Consider the following 16,269-nt stretch of genomic DNA (forward strand, 5'->3'; position numbering starts at 1 on the left):
GAAATAAATGAATAACCTAAAAGACCGGTCAACCCACCAATTTCTTTTTATTGTTTCATAAGAGAACATCATTCAAACTTCAATTTCCGATTTCACTAATTCCATATTGTCCAATTGTAAAAAAATTCAGTGCTCCAAATGAAAATAGCTCTAAAAGAGTACTGCTGAAATCCTATATGGTTACCAGATACCATAGAGTCTCAGACCCCAGAAAGAGAATAAAAATCTCTGGCTAAGGAAACCATAGCCCCGCGCAAAGAATGTAAAGAATCAAATCAACATTGAAGCCAGAAATGCAATTGGCTATGGCTCCAAGCTATTGTAATGGTTCTGCCTAACATTAATAAACAACATATAATATTAAACCCAACTTACATATAGGATTCCACTAGATACCATTATCAACAGACCAAGTATTTCTAGTTTTACACCTCGCAATCAGGAAATGAAATTGTTCAATTTCTCCTTCAAATGCATACTTTTAGAAGTCTCCCACAAGTATTATTTTTATCCTACACTTGACATGTAAGAATTATCAACAGCAAAAATTTCCTTGGCTCTCAGTGGAAAGGACGACAACAACAATGTATATGGTACATCCCCTTCATAGATACTGTATGGCTACTGCTCCAGAAGAGGACTCCCCTGTCTAGCAAGCACAAAAAGACCACCATCTCCTCTAGATATCCGAAGATCTTCATCAAGATACGTAATCAGAAGCCAGGAACTTGATCGGTTACCAGGAATGGGAATCTTAAGAGGTGGCTGACCCGAAATGGTTCTTGAAATATTTGCGACTAAATCCTGCAGGGGGCCAAGAGATTGCTGCACAGGCGACAAACTAATTCTTTGACCAAAAACATCTATATCTGCAGGAAGATCAACACTTGGTTTTATTTCTGGAGGTTGCACTATCCCTTCCTTAAATTCAACCTGAATGTTTCAATACATTAAGATTTCCAAAATCAATAATACGACAACAACCATCATTCACAATAATTTCAATTAACAATTCGCTTGCTCATAGATCTCAACACCATATATATATATACAGTGTCGAAAGATGCAATCTTTTGTTGGATAACATGCTTCTAGTTTTTTCGCAATGAAGCCAGTGTTAACTCAATACATATATAGCTTAAACAACAGCGATTGGGTTTAATTTAGGATTTACCTGTATTCTTGAAGGAGATCTAACTTCGAAGGTAGCTGATGCACTAAAGGAGAGATCAGCAAAAGGGCCAGACAATGTGGTGGAGTTCACAATAGACTGACTCGCTGTATCAATTGATTGGCTTATGCTTTTAACTTTCAGTAAGGGGGTTGCACCAGCTGCCAGTAGTGGCAACAGTTCTGAAAATGCCGTATACCTGAAAATCAATTAAGTATGAGATAAGAACATGTATTACTCAATAAACTAGCATTATTTTCAATCATGGGATTAGCAATACGGTTCCATTCAATGCTAAGCTTTAAAACATGTAATGGAGCTAATGTCAATGCTTACAAGGGCAGAAAATGCATAATTGCAGGCCCTAAATAAATGCATTGTTTCAACAGAATCAAACATTTTCCAACTCAATCAAGAGCAATTTTCATCAAGCAATAATATTTAAATAAAGAAGGCACTCACAGCAAAATCCAGTTGCCATCAAGAAGCTGAGTGGCCTCAATCGGAGCTCGGGTCGGGTTAACAGCTTCCAACTGATTGACTAACTCCAAAATCTCAGCCCTTAACTCCTGCCCCGCTCGAAACCCCAACTCCGTCCCGTAAACCGAATCCACCAAACACCTCTTCAAATCCGCAACTCTATCATCAAAACCCTCCGCCACATCCGCAGTCGCTGGCTCAGCAGCTCCTTGGGCAGCGGCGGGGGTACCGTTACCTTTCTCAACATACTCTTCCTCCCACTCGTCCTCGTTCCTCGGAGGATCAGAATCGGGAAGCTTGGTAGGTTCGGGTTCCGACCCAAGCTCCGATCTTTCACCCCATTCATCGGTTATGTTAATCTGGGTGGGGGTTTCTGGGTCGGAATCGGATTCGGGCGTAGGGTCGGATCGTGAGCTGGAAAGGGAAATGAAAGAAGAGAAACTGAGGGGTTTGTGGGGTTTACTTGAAAAGGGGAAGGAGAGAGAAGTAGGCTTAGGGGATTGAGAGAAGAAAGACTTGACTTTGAGAGATTTGGATCGGAGGAGAGCAGAAGGTTGAGCGGTGAGGAGAAGCGCCATTTTCTTTTGGTTTCGATCTTTCAACTTCCTCTGCAACTCAGCTTCTCATTGATTAGTAGCTTCTTCTGTGGTTTTCAAACAAACATAACCAAAATTGCTCACAGGAAAATCTTAGATTTTTTCTTTTAATTATTAAGCCACTAAGTAAAAATTACTAATTAGATTTTTGTTTCAGCTGTCACGGTTAATGCATGGGTGGGAATTATGCTCGTAAATTATTTGAGATTCTCTGAATAAATTTATTTTGATTTAATTATCACGTCGAGTTTGAATAACTCATACTATCAATCAACCAAAATTTAAATTTAATAATACTTGATTAAATTTTATCAAGTTTTTTGTATTTTATATATACTATTAACCTTAAAACTTAATTATGAGCTCGAGTACAAAAATAGCAAATGAGCTTAATTAAACTCAAACTTAAAATAAATGTTTAATTAAGCTTGAGTCAGTATTGAGTTTCAAATTTTGAGTTAAGTTTCAACTTAGTAGTATACAAGCTTGTCTCAATTTGGATTACGCCATTACTTTTGAGTGTATTAAATTTTATACAGGATAAATTACATTAATAGTCATCAAATTATTAGTAAAAATTTATCATTTAATTATGAAAAATTATAAAATAATCAATTAATTATTTAATTTTGTCTGTTTTAATCATCAACTAACTAACATATATTTTCATAATTAAATAACTAAAAATAAATTTATTAGTAATTAGGTTACTACTAATATAATTTATCTTTTATTTAAGATATCTTTGATAAATTTAAAAATATTATAACATATAATATAATTATTTTATTTAATAATAGTGAATTTTAAAATGATCAAATGTAAATATTTTCAATTAAATAGTAATATTTATAATCTTGACGCCACTATATCTATATTGCATTTGTTTTCCATCTGTGAAAAAAAATTGAAACGGACTAAATAATAATAATAATAATAATAGTTTTTGGGTTTTATTTATTGATTTAATATTCTAAATTGAAAGAAGTGGTGTTGGGTGAATAAACCATGGAAAATGATGTTTTTGGCTGGCAATCTCGCCAATGTCAATAATACTAATGCCGAGTTGTTTGCTGAGTGAGTCCAAAAACAGTGAAGATGCCATTCCACTTCTCCCTGTTTAAATGAAATAATTTTTTTATATTTATTTATAATTAGTATAAAAATAATGATAATAATAAAATTAAATATTATAATATACCTGAGATAAAAAATTAAATACATCACACTAAAAATAAACATCTATTCAAAGAGACCTAAATAAACTCAGGAACACTCTTTTGTTTTGGTGTTAAATCTTAAAAGAAATTGCCAACCAATTGTTGCACTTTAAAGTAGGGGTTGGTTTTTATGACTTTTCATTAGGCCATGAAATGGTTACTCACAAGCTTTGCACCTATAGATTGATATTTGGTCCAATGGACCAAGAAAATCCTTCGAGTACCTCAACATTGTTGGGTTGGTAAGTGCCATGGATTTAGTTAAAGTATTAAGAGCTACTTTATTTTTTTTCAAAAAATAATTTTTAGAAAATAAGGAAAAATAATTTTAAAAATATGATTCAAATGCTTAGCATTGTGGTACGAAGATAACCTGAAAAATTAAAATGTTAATTTTAAAACTTAAGGTTTAAAGAAAAAATGGTTAAAAGGATTTCAAATAAAATTGTCTAACCGTTAGAGAAAGGTTTAATATATATTTTTATTTTGGTATTTAAAATTTTTAGTTAAATTTAATATTTAAATTAAGTTTTTTTCTCACAGTAATACATCGATTTTTTAACTATTAATTAACTATGATCAATGATGACATGATCCAATCACCAAATAACATATGATAAAAATGCTAAATGAACAATACCACATCATTTATGTCAAATAATTTTAAAAATAAAAATAGAAAATATATTTCGTGATTAAGCCTAAATATACAATAGTGTCTTTTGATCTATTTCTTGTGTGGCTGTCAAGAATAACAGGCTACAATAATAGGAATATGCATCGCTTCAGTCAACAATTAAAGATGACATCATTTATTAAAAATTATACAGATTAACCTCTTATAGAAATGATAAAAAGTTTCATTTAATTTGCCTAAGAAGTTGTGTTTATGAGTTCATATTAAAAAGAAAATTGGTGTATGTGTTGATTATATATATTCAAGACGTGACAAGCTTCGGCAAAAAAAGAAAAAAGAAAAAAAAAGAAATTCTCGAAAAAGCGCAGCGTGCGCAAAAGACTTTTTTTAAGCATAGCTGGGTTCACTCACGGTCGGTTCTAGAAAGAAGGAAGCGTCGGTTGACACGTACGGAAGGTCACAATCGCACGTGCAAAAGCTTCTCGATCTCATTGGCTGGCTCAGCTCACCCTTTTGTTTCTAAGCATCTAGTTCTTTTCTCGCTCGCTCGCCCGCTCGCCCGCTCGCCCTTTTTCCACTACTAAAAACTCTCTCCACTCTACGATCACACATTCCCTTTCAGAAAACAAAAAAAATAAAAAATAAAAAATAAAAATAAAAACCAATCTGGCACTCATTACTCATACAACAAACAAAGTAGCACTGAATCATTTTTGTTTCCTCCACTTTTTTTTTTTTGTTTGTTTTCTTTCTTTACAGCTCATTGCCTGCTGCAGATCGAATCAATCTCAAAGGTGTTTCTTCAATTTCTCCTCTCTTTTTTTTTTTTTCTTCTTGTTTCTGAATTTAGCTTTGTTTATGCTGAAGTTCAATATAATGTTTACTATTTGCTGTTCCACGCTCGAATCTTTACTTCGTTTTAGCTCAATTTCTCTTCAGCGTACTTAAGATATAATTAGCTTAAGTTGAGCGGCAGATTCTAGGAATCTCAATTTCGTTTTTTATGGTGCGAAATTTATGTCACTTTATCGATTATTTTGTTTTTTCAATTCAGCTTTTATCAAATTTTAGAGGCTGTTAGTTTAGTTTCAACTTCAGAGGAAACGGCTGTAGCTATGTAGAAGTATAGGTTGGAGAAGATGATTTTTAGATTAACCACTTTCTATTGTATTTCTACTTAGTATGTGCAACTTTAAATGGAGATTTGAAAATATTTCGCGTAGACCAAATTACCAAACTGCTAAGCTCTTCTGATATTAGGTAACGGATGCAATACAATAAAATCCTTTGATGATCAGAATTTTGTTTATAAGATGGGTTCAATTTTCTTTAAACTGGCTCTGAAGTCTAGTACTGCTAGTTGTTCTAAATGTCTGCTACCATCTGCTGTTTGTTTATGAATTGTATTTTTGAATAAAATTACTTTATTGTACTGACTAGTTCATTCATGAAGATTCGTGACACACAATGTATGGCACAAGAGCAAGCAGCTCTTTCAGACTAGCTTGTTCATCATATCGAAAACATGCAAGGGTTTTCTAGATAAATTACCCCCCCCCAAAAAAAAAAAATTCATGATTCAGCTATTTTTTTATGTGTATTAATGTGTAAGGCTTTGGCACTCTGGGTTGTCCTTTGCTTCTGTATGAGAGGGTGCTTCAAGTTCCTCTGTTCTTTAAACAGAAAAAAATGTTAATGATAGTATTTTTTTCCCCCCTTTTAGGGGGATTCTTGGTTAGTTTTTATTAATGCATTTTTGCAAAAACTTAAAGGGTTTTGAAGCAATTTGTGTTCGATTCAAGAAGATTGATCTACATTTTTATTTCAGATTTTGTGTTGTTTCTAATTCTTATCTTGCTTCTCTTTTTCTTGCCAGGCATAAATTTTCTTTCTTTTGTGGCTGCCAAATGGCAGCATAGATCAGATAATCATATGTTACAACAAGGACCAATTTTCGAGCTTGGTTTGTCAGATGATTTTTAGCATCTATATTATGCTTGTTCAGTGCCATTATGGGCATATGTCTGATGAAGTGTCAATGGCCATGGCTGCTTCACGCACTATTCTTTTTTTTCTTAATAAACAAAGGCAGAGCTATCAGTCCTGATGGTAGGTGATATATGTGTGTTAAATAACTATAGTTATTTTATCTTCTTTTTCTCTCACCATTTTAAAAAGATCTGTAATGCTTTCCTTCTGTATCACATTTGGTCGGAATATATCGGTTAATTTTCTCACTTAGGAAATTTTACATATTGACAATTTCCCCCTTTTAGAATTATGGTGATCATGTTTACTTTTAGTTTTCATCATGCTTTGCTTTCCTTTTTTGACTTTGTCATTTAGATTGTAGTTTTGATGATAACAGATTTTTTTGGGTTTTAGAATCTTTATCTAGCCAGTTATTAAGAGCCTTTCTGGTTATAAAATGTGAAAGTGCTTTTCTTGATATGCAGGAGAGGCACTTCTAAGCTTTCGGGTAGCGATCATTAGTTCAGATGGTGTATTTTCTCACTGGAGGCCAGAGGATCCTGATCCATGCAAATGGAAAGGGGTGACATGTGATAGTAAAACCAAGAGAGTGACAATTTTGTGAGTTTCGAAGATCATTTCCAAATGTCTTCCGTTTGACAATTTTGTCTATGTGGCAGTGCCATTTAACATATTCTTTTTTTCCCTATTTTTTCTCTTCAGGAGCCTTACGAATCATAAACTGAGTGGTCCTATATCACCTGAACTTGGGAAGCTGGAACACTTGAGACAGTTGTATGTATTATTGGACTTACTTGTTTTTCTTCATCTTTGATGCATGATCTGGGGATTGTATCCAAATATTATTTGTTGCAGCTGATATTTTCTGTAATTGTTTTGTGAAACAGAATTCTTTGTAACAATAACTTTTATGGGGTAATTCCTTCAGAGCTTGGTAATTGCACAGAGCTGCAAGGAATGTAAGTATTACTGCCCACGTCTGGATTCAGCAATCTTATGCTTCTTCATGCTTGAAAAGTCTTGTTAGCTGTTCTACAGTTTTTTCTTGCAAATGGTTGAATTAAAATCTTTCATTCCCTTTGAGATTCACCATTTGGCTGTGGTGTTGATGCAAGCAAAACAGCACTTAGACCCTCAAAAATACCTTTTCTTTTGTTTGATTATGAATTATAAATGGATGTTCTTTTGGTCCTATTGTTCTTATGTGTTGGATATTTTATAATTTTCAACCCGTATGCTATCCTTTTAGTATGTTTGTGTGAAGGCCTAGGGGGGAAGTGAACCTTGGACCTTCACGCTTTATTGGGTGGTATCACGACTTGGCCTATCTCCAGGCCAAGTGATATGTTTTTTGGGAAGCAGGTTTGGCTAGGTGAATAATCTCCTTCGTTGGACCTTGTCCTGATATTTTATCCAACTTGGACGTTCTCAAATCTAATCGTTTTTTCATATAAAGAGGAGAAGTAAAAACCAAGAATTCACCTTTCCTGTTACTTTCTATTTGTATTGCCTAAATATTATCCGAATGTATTTGGTATTTGAGGTTTTATGTTTATTTTCTGAAAGATTGAAATTGTGGTGTTCAACTAGTTTGTTGTAAATATGAAGTACCTATTATGGCTTTCAAGTTTCAGGGTTATTTAGATATTGTATTGAAGAATTTGTTTTGAAATTGCCTGCATTTATTATTTTATTAAACTGTAATCTGTTGTCTTCTACAGGTACTTGCAAGGCAATTACTTAAGTGGAATAATCCCTAATGAACTGGAGAACTTATCTTCACTTCAGAATCTGTAAGTTGTTTCTTTTGCTAATAAATGTGGGCTAGAGTTGGTAAAGAGCTGAGTGTTGATATTGCTTAATGATGCTTACATTTTCTTTAAAAAAATTGCAGGGATATCTCGAGCAACTCTATCAGCGGATCTATCCCTCCATCAATTGGGATGCTGGATAAGCTCATTACATTGTTAGTTCCCTTGCTTCATATTTGTTAGCTTCTACAACTGAGTTTACTTAAAGATATATTGAACATGAACTGATCTTTGGTGATCATATTGAATTTCCTGAAGCAATGTGTCCAACAATTTTTTGGTTGGCCCTATACCATCACAAGGTGTTTTCAGCAGCTATACTGCAAGCTCGTAAGTATAGTTTGTTTGGCTTGTGTTCAATAATTTTTTTGCTATTTATATGCTATGTCATGCAGGAGGGTTCCAGGAAGTGGTATCATTATATGTGATACCTTTACTGTGCAATTTTAGAATCTTCATCTTCTGGAAAGTCAAAGAAGATTGTTGTACGATTATTAGGCTAAATAGTTTAACATGTCCTTTTGGCAGTTTTGTTGGGAATCGTGGTTTATGTGGAAAGCAAATCAATGTAGCATGCAAAGATGACAATGGAGCTATGACAAATTCCAGGTCTCCAAGTTCAGGTGAGCTGCTTACATTTGGGAATGGTGCTTATTTCAGTGTTAAAATATGGATATGAAGAATTTAAATTGGGTCTGTCAAATCTGAACTCCTCAAAAGTTTCTTGCCTTTATTCTTGAATCTATTGTTTTCTTCTTGGAGGTCATTCTGGTTAATATTTCAATCTTCTTCTTGTAGCTCAAAATCAAGGTGGTAAAAAGAAATACTCCGGAAGACTTCTCATTAGTGCATCAGCCACTGTAGGTGCACTACTTTTGGTGGCACTTATGTGTTTCTGGGGATGCTTCCTATATAAGAAGTTTGGTAAAAATGAGGGCAGAACTCTGGCCATGGACGTCAGTGGAGGTGTTATTGCTAACTGTTCTTCAATTTTGGAAAATCGAGCTGTTTTCAGTTTTCATATTTACTTTCTAATATCTCAACATCTCTATTGACATGGTACTGCTGCTTCAGGGGCATCGATTGTTATGTTTCATGGAGACTTGCCATACTCTTCCAAAGACATCATTAAGAAATTAGAAACTTTGAATGAGGAACACATTTTAGGTACTGGGGGGTTTGGGACAGTGTACAAACTTTCTATGGATGATGGAAATGTGTTTGCTTTGAAACGAATTGTGAAGTTGAATGAAGGATTTGATCGATTTTTTGAAAGAGAGCTTGAAATTCTTGGAAGCATAAAACATCGATACCTTGTAAACTTGCGAGGATATTGTAATTCACCTGCATCAAAGCTGTTAATCTATGATTATCTAGCAGGTGGCAGCCTTGATGAAGCTCTTCATGGTGAGGCTCCTTAAACTATTTTTATTCAAAAGCAGTTCATTTCCTAGCATAGACTTGAACTGCATATTTTTCTTTAACTAAACCCAAGATTCTGAAAAGTGAAAGACGGCATTTTTCATGGATCTATAGACTAAGCTTGAATTTGAACATTTCTATTTCTTTGTTTTCACCCATTGGTTGGGAAGTCCTGGTTATTGTTTTCATGGATCAATTTCTTTATTTGTGGAGATGATTTTGTTTTATGACTTGTTCAACAGAACGATCTGAGCAGTTGGACTGGGAAACACGCCTGAACGTTATCATGGGAGCAGCAAAAGGAATGGCCTATTTACACCATGATTGTTCTCCTAGGATCATACACCGTGACATAAAGTCCAGTAACATTTTACTTGATAGCAATTTGGAGGCTCGAGTATCAGACTTTGGACTTGCCAAACTGTTAGAGGATGAAGAAACTCATATTACAACCATTGTTGCAGGAACATTTGGTTATTTGGCTCCAGGTATGCAGTTGCAGTATTGGCTTACTGTTTATAGTTGTGGAGCCTGTAGCTCTCTTTAAGCTTGAATTATGAGGGAGATAAAGTTAACTTTAGTGAAGCATATTCTGAAGTTCTTTTTGATAAGGTTACATATGGGCGCTAAATATGACTCTAAAGGAATAGCGTGGTCGAAAACATTTCAGGTTTTGTTTGTTTACGTCTGTTTTATCAAGTTGAATAAATGATTGTGATTAAGCTTTTGAGGTTTGTTTATTAAACAAATTAAACTTGAACAAGTATGGATAGTTCATTTATGTCCAAAAACAAGCTTGTTTATAGATCTTTTAAAGCATGTTTAGTAAGTTGTTTGAAGCCTGTTTAAAAGTTTTTTATTGTTTGATTGTAACAAAATTATTATTAGTTGTGTTTTATTTTATTTTATTTATAATATAAGTATTGATATTTATGTTTTCTTATTTTGCATCTAAAATAAGAAACGTGTTTATTTGTTACTCACTAAGAAAAATGAAAACTGCAAATTTTTAACTTATAGCCTAACCAAAGGAAAGATTCCAGGCAAGCTAATCTGGTCAAGTATTTATTTATATTTTGCAAAGCTGTGATTTGGGTCTTGTTTTAAGTGGTTGAATCATATATCATGTAATGTATGCTTTTTGAGATTCAATTTATCTTGAGTCTGTTTATGCTTCCTTCAACAGAGTACATGGTAAGCGGGAGAGCAACTGACAAGACGGATGTCTATAGTTTTGGAGTCTTGGTGCTTGAAGTCTTAAGTGGAAAGAGACCTACTGATGCATCATTCATCGAAAAGGGCCTCAACATCGTTGGTTGGGTATGTCTCACTTCTGTGGAAATTTTGTCAAATAGGTTTAACATCTCTTTACATCAAAGAGTTTCTGATTAAGCTATTAAACAGCATACTTTAGATTTCATGTGCTGTATGTTCATGATGATGTATACTTCATTTTCCATCTGTAAATAGCAAGGATGGAGGGTATGAGGTAACAAATATGTTTTGAAGTAAAGTGGTATATATCTCTAGATAAAAACCAGAACAGCTTGTGTATGAAGAATAGTTAACGAGTCCCATGCATTTCTGAAACCAGAATCATTTGCATTTTGCCTTCTTTTTTTTAAAAAAAAAAAGTTAAAAGAAAAAGAAATTATGGGTTCAGTGAACAGGTGTCCTTAGACGCTTGTTAAGGTCAGGTTAAATACTATTTTAGAAAATGTTTTTTTTTTTTTTTTCATAATACACTGTTTTCACCGCAGCCAAGAGGCACCCTTTTTAACATTTCTCTTTATTAGTAAATGCTTGTCTTATATTAACTTCTTTGATTGAAGTAAAAAGCTTGTTAGTGTGCTCTAGTAAATTAAGAAAGGGTTCTATGCAGCAGAGCTAGGAAAGGCCTGTGTATAAGATTGCAAAGATGTAATAGCTGCTCCAAGTTTTCAACCTATTGTTGTGTGTTCATCGCTGTTGGCCTATGGCAGTTGTTTGGGTTTGATTGGATAGGAAAAAGGGAAAACTGAAGCTAAGGGACAAAATCTGTTGTTACTTGTTTCCTTATATTTTTTAATTCAACAAGTTAACAGTACTAAGATCCAGGGTCAAGATTTGACACTTATTCTTGTATAATGAGGGGAAAAGGTCCCGTCTTTCACAATAGGAATGATTATAAAACACCTAACTTGGCTTGTTTGTTAGTACTTCAGTCCATGGGGTAATGTCTTGTATTATCTATCAACTGAAGTAAGTTGAAAATTGATGCTTGCTCTTTTTACCAATTTCCATTTTGAATAGATACAAATGACATGCACTCAAACATTTGGCTCAGTAGAAATGCATGTATCTTTCAACTCAACGAGTTGGGTTTTAGTTCTCTTTCTCCAAACTCAGAAAGATACAAAGGACATGATCCCTTGAAGATAACTTCCTTATTTTGACTGCTTGCTTCTGTTTTTTTTATGCAGTTAAATTTCTTGATAACGGAGAATAGGCAACGAGAGATTGTAGATTCAAATTGTGTGGGGATGCAGGCAGAAAGCCTGGATGCCTTGCTCTCAGTTGCCATCCAGTGTGTGTGTTCGAACCCAGAAGATAGACCCAGCATGCACAGGGTGGTGCAGTTGCTTGAATCCGAGGTTATGACCCCATACCCGAGTGATTTTTATGATTCCAACTCCGATTGAGTAGTCCAAGCTGAAAAAAGAGACACGTTTGGTTTGCCTTCATGTTTCTCACAACTCAAAAGTAGTGCAAGCAAAAAAAAAACAAGCACTAAATGAGGGGGCTCGATATCAGCAGCTGCAGCTTTCACTTGTTCATTTCATTAAATTCTTTATGCGGATCGAAGTTGGAAGGTCCATCTGAACTGTTCAATGGAAGTAGAGTTTAGGTGCATATTTGTCCTTCATTTGGCATGGGTGAACTTCCTTTTTCTCTTTTAATTTTAGGCATTTTTTTTTTCGTTCGAGCTTTGCCTTTATGAAATCAATATGTAATCTTCTTTATCCAGTCCTTAAGTACAAATTGAGAATATTTGGGCTTTTGGCAGATCCTTGTTGTTTATACCATTTTTGTAAGATAAAGCTTCATTATTACAGTAATAATTTGATGGATGAAAGTTACTTTTATCTCGCAATTCTACTATTATGAGCTGAATTGAACTGTGGAACTGAAATGAAAGTGTTTTTGCAATTATTTTTTTCAAAACATGTTTAAACTTGTTAACTATTCTGAACTAAATTGCTAGTTTTATCAAATTCATTTCTCAAATTACTTGTAATATAATTTTCCTTCCTTAATACAAATGGACTTACAAACAGCTGGTATTCCGGCCATTCAAAATATTATTTGTGGGGCCAATGTGATTATATTGATAAATTAATTGCAAATTTGAAAATTATTTCCTACATTATTATTGTATCATCTACAAGAGCTGTCGTTTTAATTGACGATATTGAAAACGATATTGAAGATTTGTCGTCTTTTAAATCGGAATCTATTAAGCTGAACATTTGTTTTTTATATATTTTTTTCTTGGCTTGTGCTAATCATGCGCTAACAGTAGATGTAGCTTGGTGAAATTTTGCAGTAATTTGGTCCAAGATAGTGGACTTAATCCTGGATTTAAAAAAAAAATCAACTAAATGCCTAGATTTATTAAAACTTCATATATATATATTATTAACATTTTAATTGAGAAAAATTTCCATTCTATTATTGTATTTTCCAATTCATATAGTTTAATAAATTGGATCATGTATATTTGGCTAGTATATGTTGATTACATTTAACCATCACACAATATACTAGCATCTTAATCGAGTGCATCGTAACAATGCCAAAAAGCCAGGCCTTTCTTCTCACTGCTTTTTGTTGAAGAAGGAGAAAATGGACCGACAAACTAACGCAGACCGATCGAGCCGAGTCTTTTCATATTCCTTACCTACATTACAAGAAAGAGTCACACAAACAAAGTTCAGTCCAAGTTATAGTGAATTCACCAAGAATCAGAGCAAACAAAAACCACAAACTATACACTCAAACGCGACAGATGGAACTTCAAGGGCCTAGGGAAGTGACTGAACAATGATCAACCTCGAAGGGTTTTTTCAAATTGTTGCAGCTGTAAAATGAAACCAGAATTCGGAGATGCTTGAGGTCGTCTACGCTTTACATGTTCCAAAGCTTGAGAAAACCTCATACCATGCTTTTTCATTAGATAAGCAATAACCACTGTCACACTGTAAGGTTCGAGAAACAAAAGCTTTCAACATGGTGTACTTAGATAACATAATATAAAAGCTATTATCAAACAAAAAGATACTACTACAAGCTTTTCTTTTTCTTCTTTTTAATTTTAAATCATATTGTTGATATAATAAGCAAATTCCCATTTGTGACAAACTATAAAAGGTTTTGAAATAAGAGTAATGCAAGCTGAACTAGTGATGCTCTAACAATGTCTGTAAAAGTAAAAACTTCATATATCTTTAGTTATGTTGTAACCCTAATAATAAGTATGGAAAACCACCTTCTAGATATTCCCATAAAGCAGTGAACCAAAACACCACCACCTAGTCTTTTAGCTTCATCGATGAAACTGAAACACTCGTCGAAATACTGCATTAGATTCGTATCTTCCCTGTCCATGACTGCCTCAAATTTTATCAAAGCACCAAGAATTCGACAAGTTAAAACTTTCATTGCTGTCATGTTTCTTAGCTTGTTTATCAAGGAATTGGAAGGACAAAGGGAAAATTATTTGCTAAAAAGCATAAACTCCGATCTGAACTAAGAAATTTTTGCTAGAACAGGCAAGAATCCATGATACCTTCGATAATTTTATAAGCAAACTCATTTGGATACAAAGGAAGAGATAGGTTAGCCACGGTTAAGATATGCGTTACATTGGAGCTTTTCAATGCAGCCTTATTGTTTGCATCACCCAAGGAACCCAAAAAAAGGCCCTGAAAAACATATATATGAAATTAGTCTAGAGAGAACAAACAAAAGTAGGATAAAGCAAAAGCAAGGTCATCAAAAATGAGTACCTCTTCAATTTGGCATAGAGCACTGTTTCCTTGAAATTTTCTATATATATCTACCCTGCACCTTTCTTGTATTTCATTTTCAATGGAATAATGGATCTGATCCATTCTTTTTAGCCCTTCAAAGGCAGGTGCATGACACTCAACTGGTAAGAAACATGTTTGATCTATGCAACAGAACGACCAAAATTTCTCTATTTTAACCTTTTTATATGTTAAACCAGTTTCCCATGTCAGTAAAATATCAGTTAGCAATTAGCATAGGCATGAATAAGTTAGAATCCAAAAAAAGATAGTGCATTTACATCAAACAGAATTAAACAGCTGAAAAGCTAGCTTGTAGCAGCTTCTAACTATCTCATGTTTAACATTAGACTTTCATATAGATTAAAACTACAATCTATACGAATATATATAAACCATATTCAATTTTTTTTTTGTTAATCCCCATACGGAATCATGAATTCCAAGTGTTAAAAATGGCATTATGGAACATAATTAGATGTCCAGAACAGAGCAAAATTCTGGGAAGAAAAGATAAAAAAAAGAATCATTCTTATATAAAACCTACATTATAAAACATTCCAATTGGTTTTGCAATTCTGAAATCTGATTTCATTGATCAGCCTAGGTTTCAAGCATTTACGCAAAACCAAAATTTTTTCACAGCGGAAAACGAAAGCTACGCATTTACCCAGATTTATAGAAACCACGAACTGTATGTATTCTGGAAAAAGTCCCTAATGACTATGTTATACGACTAAGACAGCAGTTAAAGTATGAAAGCACAAATATATGGAAAAAAAAAAGTCTTAAGAAGGCCAAATTTAGCATGTTATCCATCTGGGTAGCTCAAAGATCCAGAGGAAGTTAATTAAAAAATACAGCAGTGTAAGAGAAATTTCAAAGACATGAAATTGGGGAATGGATAAAGAGAATGAAACTAAATGAAACTAAAAAGCTTTCCCCTTTTCCTATGAAATTCTGAAATGGGATTGAAGAAAGGAGTACATACCAAAGAGAGGCTCTGGATCTCTTCTTTAACTATGTTTATATTAAATGGTTATTGATTTGGGATGATATTTTCTAGACATTAATTATAATTGTAGTTGAATTTATACAATTTGTATTTCTAACTATTTTTAAACCATAATTTTTTATAATTTCCTTTAATTAATAGCTGTATTTTACGTATTATATTTATATAAATTTTAATAAATTAATACTCATACTATATAAATTTCGAAACTCCAATTAAATATGGAATCAAATTTCTTTTTAAATGAGTGAAGAAAATTTTAAAATGTTAAAATTTTCTCTTCATAAAATTTAAATTTAAAATCTTATTTAAGAGATTGATAATATATTTTTATATTTGTTTATATATTCAAAATTTTAAAAAAATATGCATTATATATATCATATATTTTAATTATTCATTCGTTTTATATCTTATCATTTTAAAATTATCAAATTTAGATTAAACTTGTTATGTCTTTAATGGTGCATTGACCATTGGATTCACCACATGCCGTATACTTTATTTAGTGTGCTATTATTATTATTATTATTATTATTATTATTATTATTGTTATTATCCCAAGCAATAAAATTGCTTAATTTGAATGGGAGCGATTCATGATTTTAAGACGAGTATAAATTAGAAATGGAAGGACAATGAAGATATTTCTGGTTATTTTTGTGGTGAAGGAAAAAGAAAAGAAGGATTAAATAAGAAAAAGAAAGAAAGAAAAAAAAAAAGCACGTGTATTTCTACCATTTTCATATTATTTTTACATGAATTTTAACAAGTTTATATTTTGATTTATGTAAATTCTAACACATTCATTATTTATACTATGTTTATATTCTTTTCAGTGTTTTAGTGTTTATTT

The 16,269-nt window shown here is 33.1% G+C and overlaps 3 protein-coding genes across 7 annotated transcripts; 1 reads left to right on the plus strand and 2 right to left on the minus strand.

Moving 5' to 3' along the window:
- Nucleotides 1–340: 340 nt before the first annotated feature.
- On the minus strand, nt 341–2,436 carry LOC108454038 (plastid lipid-associated protein 3, chloroplastic). The gene is made up of 3 exons (XM_017752336.2): nt 1,634–2,436; nt 1,175–1,370; nt 341–933 (listed from the first exon to the last, which is right to left on the minus strand). Exons 1-3 carry the CDS (start codon nt 2,227–2,229, stop codon nt 622–624), a joined length of 1,104 nt encoding a protein of 367 aa, XP_017607825.1. The 5' UTR covers nt 2,230–2,436; the 3' UTR covers nt 341–621.
- A 1,914-nt stretch (nt 2,437–4,350) lies between these two features.
- On the plus strand, nt 4,351–12,444 carry LOC108457019 (LRR receptor-like serine/threonine-protein kinase FEI 2). Of its 2 annotated transcripts, none has more exons than XM_017755813.2 (14): nt 4,351–4,898; nt 5,981–6,213; nt 6,561–6,696; nt 6,799–6,870; nt 6,984–7,055; nt 7,818–7,889; nt 7,991–8,062; nt 8,166–8,237; nt 8,436–8,530; nt 8,706–8,873; nt 8,982–9,314; nt 9,572–9,817; nt 10,516–10,649; nt 11,792–12,444. In XM_017755813.2, the coding sequence occupies exons 2-14, from the start codon at nt 6,117–6,119 to the stop codon at nt 12,008–12,010; spliced, it is 1,788 nt and encodes a 595-aa protein (XP_017611302.1). In that variant the 5' UTR covers nt 4,351–4,898; nt 5,981–6,116; the 3' UTR covers nt 12,011–12,444. The 2 variants fall into 2 exon arrangements, with proteins under 2 accessions (XP_017611302.1, XP_017611303.1); XM_017755814.2 differs by lacking the exon at nt 4,351–4,898 and adding an exon at nt 4,915–5,110.
- A 535-nt stretch (nt 12,445–12,979) lies between these two features.
- On the minus strand, nt 12,980–15,515 carry LOC108454559 (dual specificity protein phosphatase 1B-like). 4 transcript variants are annotated; one of them, XM_053018780.1, is made up of 6 exons: nt 15,390–15,515; nt 14,378–14,541; nt 14,158–14,293; nt 13,858–13,978; nt 13,422–13,567; nt 12,980–13,269 (listed from the first exon to the last, which is right to left on the minus strand). In XM_053018780.1, the coding sequence occupies exons 2-6, from the start codon at nt 14,480–14,482 to the stop codon at nt 13,187–13,189; spliced, it is 591 nt and encodes a 196-aa protein (XP_052874740.1). In that variant the 5' UTR covers nt 14,483–14,541; nt 15,390–15,515; the 3' UTR covers nt 12,980–13,186. The 4 variants fall into 4 exon arrangements, with proteins under 4 accessions (XP_052874740.1, XP_052874739.1, XP_017608548.1 ...); XM_053018779.1 differs by having other exon boundaries at nt 14,378–14,493; nt 15,390–15,485; XM_017753059.2 differs by having other exon boundaries at nt 14,378–14,578; nt 15,390–15,485.
- Between the last annotated feature and the right edge of the window lie 754 nt (nt 15,516–16,269).

The sequence above is a fragment of the Gossypium arboreum genome, chromosome 9 (assembly GCF_025698485.1).
Source record: "Gossypium arboreum isolate Shixiya-1 chromosome 9, ASM2569848v2, whole genome shotgun sequence".
NCBI lineage: Eukaryota > Viridiplantae > Streptophyta > Magnoliopsida > Malvales > Malvaceae > Gossypium > Gossypium arboreum.